An 18,178-nucleotide genomic window follows, 5' to 3' on the forward strand; every position below is an offset into this window, starting at 1 on the left:
AATAGGTGGCACTGATAGCTGGCACTGATGAACACTGATAGGTGGCAGTGATGGGCACTGATTGGTGGCAGTGATGGGCACTGATCGGCACTGGTAGGTGACGCTGATAGGCAGCACTGCTAGGTGGCACTAATGAGGCACTGATTGGCACCATTGGTGGGCATTGATAGGTGGCACTCATGGGCATTGATAGTTGGCACTGATTGCTGGCACTTATGCCCTGATTTGTGGCCCTGTGTGGGCATTGGCATGTGGCACAGAGAGTCGGTATTGGTGGGCACAGATGAGGTGGCCTCGCCTCTTCCTCTTCGGGACCGATGTCCCTTGCACTGAAGCTGGTGATTGGCTTTTTTTTCTCCTCATGCTGTTAACGTGAGGAGGAAAAAAAACGATTACCGATCTTCTGTTTACATCACGTGATCAGGTGTCATTGGCTGACAGCTGATCATGTGGTAAGAGATTGGGATTGGCCCCTTACTCCAATCTGTGATCACCTGAGCCTCCCAAAGGAGAAGACGACTATTGACGGCTATAGCGCAGATCTGAAGGAGTTCAGATACCTCTGGATGGTGCCAAGTCAGCAGGAGACCACACTGTCTGAAAAGACTGGGTCTAGGGAGGTACATCAATGCATAAATAGCCATTTGAAGCAAAACAGATTTTTGTGCAAAAAAATAAAAATAAAAAATCTTTCCAGCGGGGACAGAAATAAAAACCTGACAGAAGTTCTAAGCCTTCCCCATTCCATTCAAAGCTAAAAATAAAAGTTTTAGCTGGAAATAAACTTTAATGCCTGACTTCACACTCCCCACTCACTAGTCCCCAGTCCACTAGCTGTATTTAGTGCTTTATTTCTTTTATACTTAGGTTTCCAAGATGCGTTCAGCTTGGTCATCTGACTTGTGGGGTCCTCTTCCTGCTCAGATCTTCTACCAGTATAGGGTGGTTCTTAATTATGAAGGGTGATGCTCACATAATGAGGTCAGCACCACTTTCTCCACCAATACATTGTGGGTGCAGTGGTGACATGCCATTGAGAATCCCGCCCAAGATGCCCTCAGTGTGCCTCTTCAGTTTTCTGGGACGAATGACATCTAAACTGAGGACATCTAGTGGTCAAAATGAATTACTGAAGGAGACAGCTCCAGAGAGGAGATGAGTATCACAGTTTTTTTGTTTTTTTTTACCTCTTGCCACATCAATCAAAAGCTCCCTTGCTGAGCTCCGGGCACCACTGCTATCCAACATTTGGGGAGTGTTGAATAGTTTGTCCCAACTCACAGGAGGAACCAAATCAAGGAGTGGAGGTCCAGCTTTCATTTGATCAGGGCCGTCTTTAAGGCAGGACAAAAGGGGCAGCTGCCCTGGGCCCTGTCATTGTTGTGGGGCCCATAGCAGCTGCCTCATACTTGCCAACTATCCCAGCTTAAATTCCATTGGCCCTTGAAGTATTACTCATGTGCTGTGTCCCAATATCTCAGTGTGAATTGCTGCTACTAATGCTGCCCAGCTCTGCCTTATTGTTGTGTACAGATGACTCACCTGCAGACCCTGGGTTTACATGTAAATAACCAGAATTCATATGTAAATAATTGAGGATGGCAGCATAGATATGTAAATAAAGGCTGCATTCATATGTATATCATTCTCCCCTGCAGTGAGGAGATGATGTGCTGTAACTTCTAGCAACTAATCAGTGAGTCGTAATGTATGCTGTAACCTCTGGCAACCAGTCAGTAAGCAGTATTGATATGCTGTAACCTCTGGCAACAAATCACAATTTCTGCCTGATCTGATACAGTAAACTGATTTTAAGTCTAGCTGCTATATATTGTATGTCTCAGAGCAGGTGGAGAGTGAAATTACATGGGGGGGGGGGGGCCAAAGAAATTTTTTGCCCAGGGTCTAACCAATATTAAAGACGGCCCTGCATTTGATTATTTTGTTTTTCTTAGTGACAGAGGCACTTAACATTCTCACTTTTTGTAGGTGAATTCATACACGACCATAGGGACACTGCTGACTGACTGCATAAAAAAATAATGCATGGACTTGGATCTCATTTCATATTGTACTCTTGAATAATTTTTCAGCAATGCAAAGCCAGACATCAACACACAAGTTATACTCACCGCTCCACAGATGGGATATAAAAAGGAGGATGTGGTAATAGCTCAGGTGATAGCTACTTCTTTTTATTTTCATATTAGAAAGTTGTAGACAATCCCGTTCCTAGAATATAATAAAATTGTCATTACTTCAAGGAGATTATATTGTGCAAGAGCAGAACCTGACACCCTCATACGTTTTGTGTCTTCCCCTTCCCTACATAATGATAATTAATAGCACATTGTATTTTGTATCAAAGCCCAGGTCAGCCAAGACATTTCCAGGAACAGGTCTTGCCTCATAAAGTTAGATTAATTGGAAGGCAAAGGTATGGAGGCATTTAAAGGTATTCTATTCACAAAAAATAATGTTGATTTGTTGAGATTGTACTGGGGTTGTATAATATTGATAACGTAGAGAAACAGTATAAAAATAAATCTAAAGTTTGATCTTTGAACATACAAGAAACAAAACCAATATATTTGGCAAATGTCAAAAGGTCCTACCCACATTTAGAATATAAGTTTACCCCCAGACATAAGATAGCCCTGGAACTTCAAGGATTGTGCAATATTGAAAAAAAATGTTCTATAGTATAATTAGAAAAATACAAGAAATAAAAACAATATTTGGCAAATACCAAAAGATACAGTACATAAGTTTCTAGTGGAGCTTGGGGCAAAACCTTTTTTTGGCTTTTTTTGAATAGATTGTGGAAGGCTCAGAATCCCTGAAAGGTTCTTTCTAGGGAATTTACCCCTTAATTACTTTCTCAGTAAAAACTGTTAAATGTGAAGACAGATCTCCTCACTAGACAGTTAAAACCTTACAGAAGTTATCACCTTCCAAACGCTAGATCAGAATTTCTCAACAGGGTTCCATGGAACTCTATGGTTCCTCCAGAGGTTGCTAGGGGTTCCTTGAGCAATTTCTGCCTCTCAGATAACTTCCCACCGACACCATTGATCTTTTCAGCTATTTATAAGGTTATTCTTCCCAATGACCACAAGTGTAAGCCCCTGTAGACACGGTGGGACATTCTGACAACCAAATCCGTTGGATTTTGTCCGTCGGATTTTGTCTGTCGGATCTTGTCCGAAACTGTTGCATACACACGGTCGGACAAAGTTGTCGAAAAATCCGATCTTTCAGAACGTGATGACGTAATTTCGTTACGATGGGACTACGTTCAGGCTAGTAGCCAATAGCTTTGATGTAGGAATTTGATCTGAGCATGCATGGCACTTTGTCCGATCGGAATTCTCTACACATGATCGGAGTATGTCCGATCGGACCAGTTTGTCGGAAAATATTTCCAGCAAGTTTGAAAATTTGGTCCGACGGATATTCCGATGGAAACAGTCCGATGCATACCACACACAGTCGGAATATCCGACAACACGGTCTGATAGGACACATTCCGACGGAATCTCCAACCGTGTGTACAAGGGCTAAGGAGCATTTTTCCCACTGACCATCACACTAATGTATAATGAGCTGTAGTGATAGTTTATTTTAGTAGGGGTTCCTTGAAACCAAAAATGTATTCTAAGTGTTCCTCTGTGTTGAAAAGGTTGAGAAAGTCTGCTCTAGATTTGTTTAATACATTTTTATTGAAATACGAAGAGTTGAAAGACAAACAATAAACAGAAGCTATGGAATGTTACATGTACAGTGGAAAAATTTGCCTGAGCAATTGATAACATCGAGAGGTCTAATATAGAAGGTGATGGATTCTATGCTTATGAGAGGACCGTCAACAGTGTGTGTGACGTTGGTCAGGCAGGAATACGATTCCAGGTGAACGTTCAAGACCTTCAAAATGCATAGAAGTTACCAGAGAAAGAGAGAAGAGAAAAGAGACGAGGTGGGGGAACCGAGAAAGAGAGGGGGGTAGAGGGGGGAAGGACGTTGGCATGCATAGCAACCTAATAACGAGGAGTATACCTAGACCAAGTCTGCTCTAGATAAATGTACTTTCCTTGTTGATGTTGTGCCTATTATGTAGAATTGTCCGGCGTACTTAGTCCAGCAAACAATCCGGCGGATAGTCCGGCGGACTTTCTTCCGAACGCACTTGGCCACACACGGACACACAGAAAGTCCGGCGTTTGCTAGCGCGATGACGTACAGCACGTACGACGGGACTAGAAAAAGGAAGTTCAATAGCCAGTAGCCAATAGCTTCCTTTTCGTACTTGCTTCTGAGCATGCGTCATTCTTAGTCCGCCGGACTAGCATACTGACAAACGTATTGTCCGCTGAAACCCAAGTCCGACGGGAAGATTGGACTACAAAAATACTTTCTAAGTCCGCCGGACTTTATGCTGAGAAAGTCCGCTGAAGCCCACACACGATTGAATTGTACGGTGAAATGCGTTTCGGCGGACTAAGTACGTCGGAACAATTTGATCGTGTGAACGTGGCATTAAGGAGATTCTACTCACTTTCTGTCATGGAAATTATGTAGGAGATGACGGAACGTGTCTACAACATGGGCACATATTGAAATAAGAAGCATAATATTTCTTATTGTTTCAGCCTGTGCCCTTGTGGAAATGCATGAATTGTAGTGTTTGAAGATTTGAAGAACTGAAGATAGCTAAATGGTAAGAGGAAGGGTGTTTCGTGAGAAAGGGAGACAATTTTGAGAAGTCCTCAGAGCGTTCAGAGGTGGCAACCTTGGAGAAGATGTTAAGGGTCTATGTGTGATATCTGATGCAATGTGCTGCGATTCTATCTCCTCTGTATCTTTATCTATGTCACAGACAGGCTATGCGGCACCCTGCTAATAGACATGCAGTTAGGAGTGAGTAATGGTTCACCTGGAGCTGCATTAATTGCTTTCTGCTATCCCGGATCTATGGACCATCTCTTTCAGTATCATGTCTTATAAGCTTGGAGGCCTTTTCTAAAGAAATTTCTCTGTGATTTCTTTTTTTTTTTTCAGGGTCATTCCTCAACCCTCCCTATTTGCACAGATTCGGGATCAGCATGCAGAATGTGATAACACAAGTACATAGCCAATTTGTAAAGACAACTAGAGCTAATTACGAAAGAAGCCATTTAACCTACTAGCCCGTCGTTGGAGTGTGAGAGGAAACCCACACCAACACAGGAAGAACATGCAAACTCCATGCAGATGGTGTACTGGCAAAGATTCAGACTAAGGACCCCATTGCTGTAAGGCATAAGTGCTAATCACTAAACCATTGTTCTGCCCGAAGGGTTGTAAAAAGAGCAGGGAAAGAAGTGAAATATAATAGGAGGACAAGAAATTAGTGAAAAAAATATAATAAAAAACTGTACTGGAGGAACTGGACAGGTCAGAACTTTTAACAGTTTAATTATGTGGCGGTGAAGGAGCTGATGGTGAGAAGAGTGTTAGAAGAGTAAAAGGAAAGTGGATGAGTTGTGCCTATTTATTGGTAAGAGACAGAGAGGAGATACCATAGACAAGATGGTGCACTGCTCTTTTCTAAAATATTATGTTCTATATGTCCCATTACCTGCTATTGTTCAATGTGGTCTTCTCTTCCACAATTCTTTCCATAAGTGTCCATGTCTTCTGTCTCGTTTCTTCCTTTACTGATCATTTCATTTCATTTCATTAGTTTGTTGAGGTTTTTTTTTATACTCTGCTTCTACTTCTTCCGTACGTCTGGTATATCTGAATCTTTTTTTAGATTTTTTTTTTTAGATTAAACAGGAAGCAGAAGTTAGACCGGTAGAAGGAATCTATTGACTAATTCCTCATTTCTGATGAACAAGATGTCCTCACTGAGTGATATCAATTGTTTATGTATTCTACTTGTAATCCTAATATACTATTAAAATCACTTTTTTGTTTATATATTTTTTTTTTTTTTTTTTTTTTTTTTTTTTACATATATATATATATATATATATATATATATATATATATATATATATATACAGTACATATATATATATATATATATATATATATATATATATATATATATATATATATATATATATATATATATATATATAAATAAATAAATATATATATATATATATATATATATATATATATATATATATATATATATATATATATATATATATATATATATATATATATAAAATATATATATATATATATATATATATACTGTATATTTACAGTGGAAAGTGCAGTACTTCTGCTTTCTAAGCTTACCCCTACATTTCACAAGTTAAATATAGCAGAGGAACAAACAAGTTAGACTTTCATTGGGTGAGAGGACAACAATGCATAGACAGTTGATTTATTGGTAATGATGGAAAGCGTTGCTCAGCCTTCTGGTTCCAGTTGCTTAACCACTTGCCTACCGGGCACTTCCAACCCCTTTTTGCCCAGGCCAATTTTCAGCTTTCAGCGCTGTCACACAAGACAAGCCAAGACAATTGTGCGGTCATGCTACATTGTACTCAGATAAAATTTTTATCATTTTTTTTTTTTTTTTTTTATAGAATGATAGAGCTTTCTTCTTTTGGTGGTATTTAATCACCACTGGGTTTTTATTTTTTGATAAAAAATGAAAAAATACCAAGAATTTTGAAAAAATATATATTTTTCTTAGTTTCTGTTATAAAATTTCTAAATAAGTAATTTTTCTCCTTCACTGATGAGCAGAGCACTGTTGAGGCTGCACTGATACACTATATTGTCAAAAGTATTGGGACACCTGCCTTTACACGCACATGAACTTTAATGGCATCCCAGTCTTAGTCCGTAGGGTTGAATAATGAGTTGGCCCACCCTATGCAGCTATAACAGCTTCAACTCTTCTGGGAAGGCCATCCACAAGGTTTAGGAGTGTGTCTATGGGAATGTTTGATCATTCTTCCAGAAGTGCATTTGGTGTCCTGATTACAGGAGGTGCATAAGGCTAGATTATAAAACACACACACACACACACACACACACACACACACACACACACACACACACACACACACACACACACACACACACACACACACACACACACACACACACACACACACACACACACACACACACACACACACACACACACATATATATGTGTTCTGAGTGTCCTGTTAAACCTCTGTATGGTCTTGGCCACAGGGCTGCAGCTCAGAGGGCCTTGGCAATCTTCTTATAGCCTAGACCATCTTTATGTAGAGCAACAATTATTTTTTTTTCCAGATCCTCAGAGAGTTCTTTGCCATGAAGTGCCATGTTGATCTTCCAGTGACCAGTATGAGAGAGTGAGAGTGATAACACCAAATTTAACACACCTGCTCCCCATTCACCCCTAAGACCTTGTAACACTAATGAGTCACATGACTCCGTGGAGGGAAAATGGCTAATTGGGCTCAATTTGGACATTTTTTCTTAGAGGTGTACTCACTTTTGTTGCTAGGTGTTTAGACATTAATGGCTTTGTGTTGAGTTATTTTGAGGGGACAGCAAATTTACACTATATGGATCGGACACATGGTTGCTAAATTCTAAACCCCGGTTTAACATTATTCTTCCGGTCAAGCCAAACCATGTGGTGCAAGTGGCACAGTTGGTGTTAGTAGGTAAGATCATATATGGACCTAAGCTCTAAAAATTGTTTAACCACTTAAGCCCTGGACCAATTTGCAGCCAAAGGACCAAGCCCATTTTTGCGATTCGGCACTGCGTCGCTGTAACTGACAATTGCGCGGTCGTGCGACGTGGCTCCCAAACAAAATTGGCGTCCTTTTTTTTCCCACAAATAGAGCTTTCTTTTGGTGGTATTTGATAACCTCTGTGGTTTTAATTTTTTGCGCTATAAACAAAAATAGAGCGACAATTTTGAAAAAAATTCAATATTTTTTACTTTTTGCTATAATAAATATCCCCAAAAAATATATTAAAAAAAGTTTTTTTCCTCAGTTTAGGCCGATATATATTCTTCTACATATTTTTGTTAAAAAAAATTGCAATTAGCGATTATTGATCGGTTTGCGCAAAAGTTATAGCGTTTACAAAATAGGGGATAGTTTTATAGCATTTTTGCTAATATTTTTTTTTTACTAGTAATGGCGGTGATCAGCGATTTTTATTGTGACTGCGACATTATGGCGGACACATCAGACATTTTTGACACATTTTTGGGACCATTATCATTTATACAGTAATCAATGCTATTTAAATGCATTGATTCCTGTGTAAATGACACTGGCAGTGAAGGAGTTAACCACAAGGGGGCAGTGTAGTGTTTTGTATGACGTTATATGTTTTTTTTATTGTAGGGGGGCGTGGCCTGGCATGTGACATCACTGATTGTCCTTCCCTATAAAAGGGAAGAGACGATCGTGACAGCCACACAGAGAAGCACAGGGAGAGGTTTGTTTACACAGACCTCTCCTCGTTCTTCAGTGGGACACCAGCGGCGATCGGGTCCGCTGTTCCTGCGGCCACAGTCACGGAGCACAGGACCGGGTCGGGAGCACGCTGCCGGCGGCGCGCTCCCGACCCACGGCTGGGCACTTGACAGCTACGTGATTGTGCCCAGCCGTGCCATTCTGCCAACGTATATCGACGTGAGGCGGTCCTTAAGTGGTTAATATCTACCTTAATACATGACCGTGTTATACACGGCCATATATTTATCATACTTAATCATGTGGTCACCATTAAAATGTGTTATTTCAGTATACTATTGTTGGATAGCAATATGTGTATGATATATTTCTGATCTGTATTTCCTTATTGTTTTTAGTTTACCCACTAATTGTACCTTTAACTCCTGAGGAAGCTCAGATGAGCGAAACATGTCGAGTGGTATACTCTTAAGTGATAAATAATACATAATTTTGTTGTATTCCATCTGTAAACATTTGATGTGGATAACTAACTTTATTTTATTGTTTATTTAATTGTGAATAATTTTGTAATTTTGTTATTGAAATAAAAATGTGTGATTTTTTATGATATATATATATAATTATAATATAATTATTATATCTACCACACACAGCACCTTAAAAGTCCCGGGGTTTTTGCTTAACCCCTTTTCCCCTGTCTTTGTATTAGCAAATTTACACCATTATACAAGCTGTACACTCACTACTTTACATTGTAGCAAAGTGTCATTTCTTCAGTGTCATCACGTTGAAAAATATAATAAAATTAGAGCTGCACGATTCTGAGAATGAGAAATAAGCAGTGGCGTAACTAGAACCTTCAGGGCCCCGATGCAAGAAACTATGAAGGGTCCCCCTGAACCCCAGCCAGGGCCCTTCCCTCCGAGTCCGGTGGTGGAACTCCAGGGCGTGGTCACAGGTATGACCTTTGTGAGCCCTGTAGTTCCACCACTGGTATCAGTAGGTTTTTTATTTATTTATTTTTTTACATTTTTAGGTGCCCCATTGGGGACTGTCCCTAGGCAGGATGGGGTCCCTGTCCCCAGAAGGGATGAGGTCCTTTTCTCCAGGGCAGATGAAGTTGCTACCCCCAGGTGAGAAGGGGTCCCTGTCCCCACGTCAGAAGGGGTCCCTGTCCCCAGGGAGAGATGGAGGGGGTCCTCTCACTCACCATGACCAAGCTGTAGGCTGCGCACTTATCCATGTTGGCCTGGGCTCCATCCAGTGTGCTGGACGGGCGATCAGCATATCTCCCAGAAAGACCTTTCATCATCTGTGTATGACGGGGGAGGAGGGGGGCTGGCAGACAAGCCTGCGGTGTCCTCCGGGGGGCTCTCATAGGGCTGCACTGCATCTGTGTGCTTAAAGTTTGTTTACCCGAGAGAAGTATGCAGTGCGGGCCGGACTCTGGCTGGGGAGAACAGACATCGGACTGAGCGGCAATGCATGCAGGAGAGGGGTACTCTGAGGAGCTGGCCGAGGACACAGGTCATGCGGGGAATGCACAACTAAAGAGCAACCAGTGCGATAGTCGAGCATGAAGCTCTGCTAGTCACCCTCCACCTCCAGCCACCTGTGTGCATGGTGCACTGGTACCCCTAGCTGCCTATGCTACTTCCGGCCATATGTAGAGGGGGCTGCATGGGCCCCCTGCATCACAGGGCCCAGTTGCGGTCGCAACTGCTGCACCCCCTATAGTTACGCCCCTGGAAATAAGAATCAACATTTTTTTTGCTTAGAAGATAGATCACAATTCTCTCACAAGTCTCGTGGTGTAACATCATATTTCATATATAATATTGCAACAATCGCCATTTTATTTCCTAGGGTCTCTGCTAAAATATATATATATATATATATATATATATATATATATATATATATATATATATATATTACTGATTTTTAACTTTGTAAGAAACAAGTGTCAGAAAAAGGTTTAGATTTTAAGTGGTTAAACTTCCTGCATTTACACACAGAAGTTTATCCCTTTGATCTAAGAAGGAAGAGTAAGGCCGCGTACACACGGGCGGATTGTCTGCCCAACTAAGTTCGTCAGACAATCCGACAGACAGTCCGTCCAACATTTGAATGAACGGACTTGACCACACACGATGAACAGACAGTCCGCTGAAAGCGTGCGCGATGACGTGTACAGCACGTACGACGGGACTAGAAAAACGACGTCCAATACACTGCAATGCAACCTTCGGCCGTGTAAATCCTTTCTGAGCATGCGCCATACTTAGTCCGTCCAACTTGCCTACACACGAGCGGACTGTCCGCTGAAACCAAGTTTGGACGGACAAAACCAAGTTTGGACGGACAAAATTACGGAAATTCCGAAAGACTAAAGGCCCGTACACACGGTCGGACTTTTTGACAACAAACATGCAAATTAGCTGTTTTGGAGCAACATCCGACTGTGTGTACGCTCCATCGGACAAACTTTTTCTGTTTTCATCGGACTTTTGTTGGCTCTGCGAACGGACAAACTTTTTGACAACAGAAGTCCGATGGAGCAAAGTCCGACCGTGTGTATGCAAAAGCATCGGACTTTTGTACAAGGTACAAACACGCATGCTCAGAACCATTGCAAACGATCAGACTACAATACAGAAGTTGACCAAAGGTGGCGCTGGAGTCATTGAACGTCCTCTTTTGAAGTGGCGTCCGTACGTTGTGACGTCACCACGTTCGTGTTTGTTGTCAAAAAGTCCGACCGTGTGTATGCAATACAAACTTGTGGACAACACACTTTGTACAAAAGTCCACGGAAAAGTTTGTACAAGTCCGACCGTGTGTATGGGGCTTAAGTCCGTCAGACTGTCCGCTGAAAAAGTCCGCTGAAGCCCACACACGAGCGGATTGTCCGCTGAAACACGGTTCAGCGGACTAAGTTGGGCAGACAATCCGCCCGTGTGTACGCGGCCTTACAATGTTTCTAAAGCCCCATACACACTTTTTCTGCTGATTTTTTCCTTCAGATTTACCAAAACCATATAATATGAGGTCAAACCTTAGGAGTTCCAATGTGTATGCAATCAGGCAGGCCCTTGCACTACATGGTTTTGGTAAATCTGAAGACAAAAATCTGCAGAAAATCTGATAGTGTGTATGGGGCTTAAAAGTCATTTCAAACCAACCCCAAACTGATCTCAAATGCAAACAACTTTTGCATGCTTGCCTTGGTGTTGGAACACCTCGTAGTCTAACCACTGCTAACAGGAAATGTGCAGAGCTGCGGGGAGCTGCAGGAAACCTTTACTTCCTTTATCCAAACCGACCATCTGATAGTAGTGGACAAATTACGTTATATGAAAATTTCCACCTCTTTAAATACTGTAAAGCGTGCGACATGAAGAAAGGCCAAGTGCCTCCATGTTGTTACATTTGGAATTCAAAAACATATCTGTAATAGCAACTGGATTGAGCTGTCTAAAGGCAAACTTTCCTCTGTCTGAATGGTGGACTTTGTTTTCCTTATACATGAAACTTACTTCACCTTGCAGTTTTCTGCCCAAAGAAAAACAAAGCAACAAGCAACGCTTGCTTCCAATAAAAAATATAAAATAAAATACATACAGTATCTCACAAAAGTGAGTACACCCCTCGCATTTTTGTAAATAATTTATTCTATCTTTTCATGTGACAACACTGAAGAAATGACACTTGTCTACAATGTAAAGTAGTGAGTGTACAGCTTGTATAACAGTGTAAATTTGCTGTCCCCTCAAAATAACTCAACACACAGCCATTAATGTCTAAACCACTGGCAACGAAAGTGAGTACACCCCTAAGTCCAAATTGGGTCCAATTAGCCATTTTCCTTCCCCAATTTCATGTGACTCATTAGTGTTACAAGGTCTCAGGTGTGAATGGGGACCAGGTGTGTTAAATTTGGTGTTATCGCTTTGACTCTCTCATACACGTCACTGGAAGTTCAACATGGCACCTGATGGCAAAGAACTCTCTGAGGATCTAAAGACCATACGCCGCACACTGCATAAAATTGGTCTGCATAGTTGTCATCCCAGAAGGAAGCCTCTTCTAAAGATGATGCACAAGAAAGCCCACAAACAGTTTGCTGAAGACAAGCAGGCTAAGGACATGGATTACAGGAACCATGTCCTGTGGTCTGATGAGACCAAGATAAATTTATTTGGTTCAGATGGTGACAAGCGTGTGTGGTGGCAACCAGGTGAGGAGTACAAAGACAAGTGTGTCTTGTCTACAGCCAAGCATGGTGGTGGGAGTGTCATGGTCTGGGGCTGCATGAGTGCTGCCGGCACTGGAGAGCTACAGATCATTGAGGGAACCATGAATGCCAACATGTGACATACTGAAGCAGAGTATGATCCCCTCCCTTCAGAGACTGGGCCGCCGGGAAGTATTCCAACATGATAACGACCCCAAACACACCTTCAAGACGACCACTGCCTTGCTAAAGAAGCTGAGGGTAAAGGTGATGGACTGGCCAAGCATGTCCCCAGACCTAAACCCTATTGAGCATCTGTGGGGCATCCTCAAATGGAAGGTGGAGAAGAGCAAGGTCTCTAACATTCACCAGCTCCGTGATGTCATCATGGAGGAGGGGAAGAGGACTCCAGTGGCAACCTGTGAAGCTCTGGTGAACTCCATGCCCAAGAGGGTTAAGGCAGTGCTGGAAAATAATGGTGGCCACACAAAATATTGACACTTTGGGCCCCATTTGGACATTTTCACTTGGGGTGTACTCACTTTTGTTGCCAGTGGTTTAGACATTAATGGTTGTATGTTCAGTTATTTTGAGGGGACAGGAAATTTACACTGTTATACAAGCTGTACACTCACTACTTTACATTGTAGACAAGTGTCATTTCTTCAGTGTTGTCACATGACAAAAATGTGAGGGGTGTACTCACTTTTGTGAGATACTGTGTATATTGTACTATAGATACAAGTAGTACAAACAGCTATTACAGATACCGATTGATAAAAAAAAAATGAAGCAATCTAACTAGCACAAGGCATTGCTTTATCTATAAATAAATTTGGATACAGTACATTGTGGTTAACACCAATGTCTTAGGGGTAATAGTTTTCCAATTCATTTCTCATTGCAATTTAATTGTGTTCGGTTTGATTATGTTAATAACTTTACGAGATAAAAAGTGTCTGACTTTTTTGTATAGCTGGAGTTTCAATTAAAAAAATTGTTAGAGGGCCGAAACCCTTTGGGGGTGGTGATGGGAGCACAAGGGAAGTGAGATAGGCAGCGCTTGCTCTAACGTATAAAAATCCAACTAGTGCCTCAATAAATCACAAGTACCAAACTGTAAATGCCATTATAGCTGTGAATATAAATACATATAATATACAATGCTGCAAAAATTTTAAAGTGAAAATAGTGAAAAAAAAAGTCTTTATAGATTATGCAATCTTGAGTGCTTGGGTGACTGGATATCCCCTGTAGAGAACATTCCCCCTCGTGCTAAAAGTTTACTCACCACACTCACCAGATGTTAATGACTTCCTTATTGTACAGCAAGGGAAGTCATAAAGGCTTGAAGGTCTTTAACCACTTACAGACCGGACCATTTTGCTGGTCAAAGACCAGACCACTTTATGCGATTCGGTACTGCGTCGCTTTAACTGACAATTGCGCGGTCGTGCGACATGGCTCCCAAACAAAATTTATGTTTTAATAAATATCCCCCAAAAATATATAAAAAACATTTTTTTCCCTCAGTTTAGGCCGATACGTATTCTTCTACATATGTTTGGTAAAAAAAATCGCAATAAGCGATTATTGATTGGTTTGCTCAAAAGTTATAGCGTTTACAAAATAGGGGATAGTTTTATGGCATTTTTATTAATTTTTTATTTTTTTTGCGGCGATCAGCGATTTTTATTGTGACTTCGACATTATGGCAGACATATCAGACATTTTTGACACATTTTTGGGACCGTTGTCATTTATACAGCAATCAGTGCTATATAAATGCAGTGATTCCTGTGTAAATGACACTGGCAGTGAAGGGGGCTAACCAGTGGGTGGCAGTATAGGGTTAAATGTTCCTAGGGGTGTGTTACTAACTGTTGGGGGCTGGGCTTTAATTTAGTGAACACTGATCTCTGCTCCAATCACATGGAGCAGAGATCAGCGTCACTAGTTGCTAGGCAGAATGGAGAAATGCTGTTTACAACGGCATTTTTTCATTCGGCAGCTCCATGAGACGATCGCGGGTATGCCCACGGCGATCGAGTCCACGGGGCCCGCGACCGGACTCACGGGGGTCCCGACCAGTGCGGGAGCGCGCTGCTGTCGGCACGCTACCGATGGCAGGGTGGCTAATTTAAAGGGACGTACAGGTACGCCCATTTGCCTGCCCATGCCATTCTGCCGACGTACATTGGCGTGCGCTGGTCGGCAACTGGTTAAGGACACCTGTCCCGGTGTTCCTGATGGTTTCCTAGTGCAGATCCTTACTTCTCCTCTGTGCGATCCCAGTGTTGCTCCAGAGGGTTTAATGGACAGGCAATATAATAAAAGTAAAAATAAAAATGGAGAGGGAGCCTCTCATAGTATAAAATCCCTTAGGATATATTTATTAGATAAAAATAAAAAAAAGGCCACTTTTGCAATCATACAATGTAATACACTGTAACAACGACTCGATCCTGGCGTGCGTTCCACTCGGTGGGCCGGAAGTAATGCACGGGAACAGCCTCTTAATGCGTTTCGTCATCAAAGGGTGACGTCTTCAGAAGCAGGGAAGTGCTTTGATTTCAGATAAGATAATTTCACATATAGCTTTCCCTACACTTCTAAATTTGTAAAATCTAGAGCCTACAGCCACTCATCCACTCATTAGTGCTCCTAATGCCCCGTACACACGATCGGATTTTCCGTCGGAAAAAAACTTGGATGGTTTTTCCAACGGAATTTCGCTCAAGCTTGGCTTGCATACAGACGGTCACACAAAAGTTTTCTGAACTTTTGACCGTCGAGAACGCGGTGACGTACAACACTACGACGAGACGAGAAAATGAAGTTCAATGCTTCTGAGCATGCGTCTAATGGTTTCAGAGCATGGGTAGGAATTTTGCACGTCGGAATTGGTACAGATGATCTGAATTTCCGATCTGAACTTTTTCCGACCGAAAAATTGAGAACATTGCCCTCAATCTTTTGCTGGTGGGAATTCCAATGGAGCATACACACGGTCGGAATTTCCGACCAAAAGCTCACATCCAACTTTTGCTGGCGGAATTTTCGATCATGTGTACGGGGCATAAGAGAGAAAAAGTATTCCTACCTTATAGTCACCATGGGGATGATTAACTCAAACTGAACAGTATAAAATCTGGTGCAGCTGTACATGTTAGCCAATCAGCTTCCAACCACAGTTTGTTGAATTAAGCTTGTACAAAAATCCTGGAAGCTGATTGGTTTCTATGTAAAGCTTCACCAAATTTTACACTCTCCAGTTTTAGTATATCACCCCCCCCCCCCCCCCCCATGTGTCTTGTCCTGTTTAGGTAACAGTTTGTTGATCAATGTTACAGCCAGTATTACATACCTCCCAACTTTTTGAGTTGGGAATGAGGGACACCTATTAGCAAAAGTATGTAGGCATAGGACACGCCCCCCTGACACACCCCGTTAAAGGAGAATCATACTGTCAGGGAAATCAGGTCCATAGAGCAGATACAGTGTCCTTGTGCATACATATGCGCATGCACGGACCAGCAGCTGGCCCGGCGCAGATGTGCATGGACATTGGCATGGTTCACAAGTGCGGGTTATTGAAACAAGCTACATTATGGGCTCATTACTGTTTGGTTTGCAGCTTCTGTGTGTTTGTTTCCTGATTCCTGTGTTTGACCTCTGATCCTGACCCGGCTTACTCCTGACCAATGGCAAAGCCGGCAATTATCAATTGCTAAGACACCTCAAGGTCTGGGGCGCGCAAGCGCGAAGCCGGCGACCCGCTGTGATTGGACACAGTGGTAGCCAATCAGCTGGGCCGGCAGACTCGATGTCTGCCAGGACCCGCTGATCGTTCCCGAGAGAAGCAGAACGGCGCTCTGCCAATATAAAAAAGGCACAAGGCAGACCGCCGTTCTGTGAGAAGGAAAGGTAGAAAAATTGTGTTTCTGCTAAGTAGTATGGGTCTTCCCATAGTACAAGCACCTCCCACACAGGTAGTAAGCACTCCTTAGGCACACATTTAACCCTTTGATCACCCCTGCTGTTAACTCCTTTCCAGCCAGTGTCATTAGTACAGTGACAGTGAATATTTCTAGCACTGATCACTGTATTAGTGTCACTGGTCCCCAAAAAAGTGTCAAATGTGTCAGTTAGTGTCAGATCTGACAACCGCAATATGGCAGTCCTGCTATAAGTCGCTGATTTCTCATACTATGGTGCTGGGCCTATTTATCGCATACCAGGGTTCATGGATCAGTTTGAATACATCAACATACTTGAGGAGGTCATGTTTCCTTATGCCGAAGAGGAAATGCTCTTGAAATGGGTGTTTCAACAAGGCAAAGGCCCCAAAAACACCAGTAAGTGAACAGAAGCTTGGTTCCTGTCAGACTTCCACTTACCAGACCAGTGAGTCCGCTTGGACAGAGGGTGGTCCCCCGTACGTGTCCGACTCACAACCCCTGGTAGATAAGACAGGAGGCTGGGAGTGCAGAGTGGTATGAGAGCCTATGAAGAGGGTCCAGGAGCTGGAAGTAGGATGAACCCCCGAAGCAGCAGGTGAGTAGGGTGAAACACAGGCAATCGGGTGCAGAGCAGGAGCTGAGCAGGCGGGTCCAGGTACAGGCAGGATTTGGCAACAGGCTGGCAGCAATGGTACAATAGGAATAGGCAGGAGCGAGGTCAGAACAGGCTGAGGTCAGGTGCAGGCGGAGATCAGGGGTGTTCAAAGAGCAAGCCGGGTCGTCAGGAGATCGGAGATACAGGAATGCAGATACAGGCAACGGAGCAGGGAACAGAGGAGCTGATGATCAGGCAGCACTTGAATGGAGTATGCGGCAGACCTAAATAGGCCGATTGGCGCCAAACACCGCGCATGTGTGTGCCAATGCGCAAAGTCCCGGGCAATAAGCGCACACGCACCCACCCGAGTGCCAGTGCCACACCAGTGCCACCAGGAGAGCACACAACAGTGCACACCGGCGCGCAGCGGCATTAACAGGAGTGCACACAGGTGCACATCGGCGTACACCAGCGCCCGCAGGGACACGCGCGCACCGTCGCACATCGACGCACACCAGCACGGCCAGCACCGTGACCAACCAGGTAACTTCTCTGACAGTTCCAGACCAACAAGATTGATGTTATGGAGTTTCCAGCCCAATCCCTGGACCTTAACCCAATAGAAAACTTGTGGGGTGACATCAAAAATGCTGTTTCTGAGGCAAAACCAAGAAATGTAGAGGAATTGTGGAATGTAGTGTAATCGTCCAGGGCTGGAATACCTGCTCACGGGTGTCAGAAGTTGGTCAACTTCATGCAACACAGATGCAAAGCAGTTCTCAGAAACAGTGCTTGTACAACTAAATATCAGTTCAGCGATTCACAGGAAAGTTTTCAAGCATTTTTCAGTTCATACAGTAAATGTTTGAGTTTGTAAAGAAAAATTCAGACACTGCTATTTTTTGTTAACACCTAATAATCCTTCTTCTTTACTTTC

General features: G+C 42.7%; 1 protein-coding gene across 2 annotated transcripts in view; it reads right to left on the reverse strand.

The window, feature by feature from the left end:
* Positions 1-18,178, reverse strand: part of LOC143933641 (sialic acid-binding Ig-like lectin 14) — a 55,715-nt gene that overhangs the window by 32,197 nt on the left and 5,340 nt on the right. For both annotated transcript variants that reach the window (XM_077456594.1, XM_077456593.1), the window contains exons 2-3: positions 5,618-5,784; positions 2,133-2,232 (exon numbers count right to left, since the gene is read on the reverse strand). In XM_077456594.1, coding sequence (XP_077312720.1) covers positions 2,133-2,205 — 73 coding nt within the window. In that variant the 5' untranslated portion in view covers positions 2,206-2,232; positions 5,618-5,784. The remainder of the gene's footprint in view (positions 1-2,132; positions 2,233-5,617; positions 5,785-18,178) is intronic.

The sequence above is a fragment of the Lithobates pipiens genome, unplaced genomic scaffold (assembly GCF_037356315.1).
Source record: "Lithobates pipiens isolate NorthernLeopardFrog02 unplaced genomic scaffold, aLitPip1_a1.2 Scaffold_27, whole genome shotgun sequence".
Classification (NCBI taxonomy): domain Eukaryota; kingdom Metazoa; phylum Chordata; class Amphibia; order Anura; family Ranidae; genus Lithobates; species Lithobates pipiens.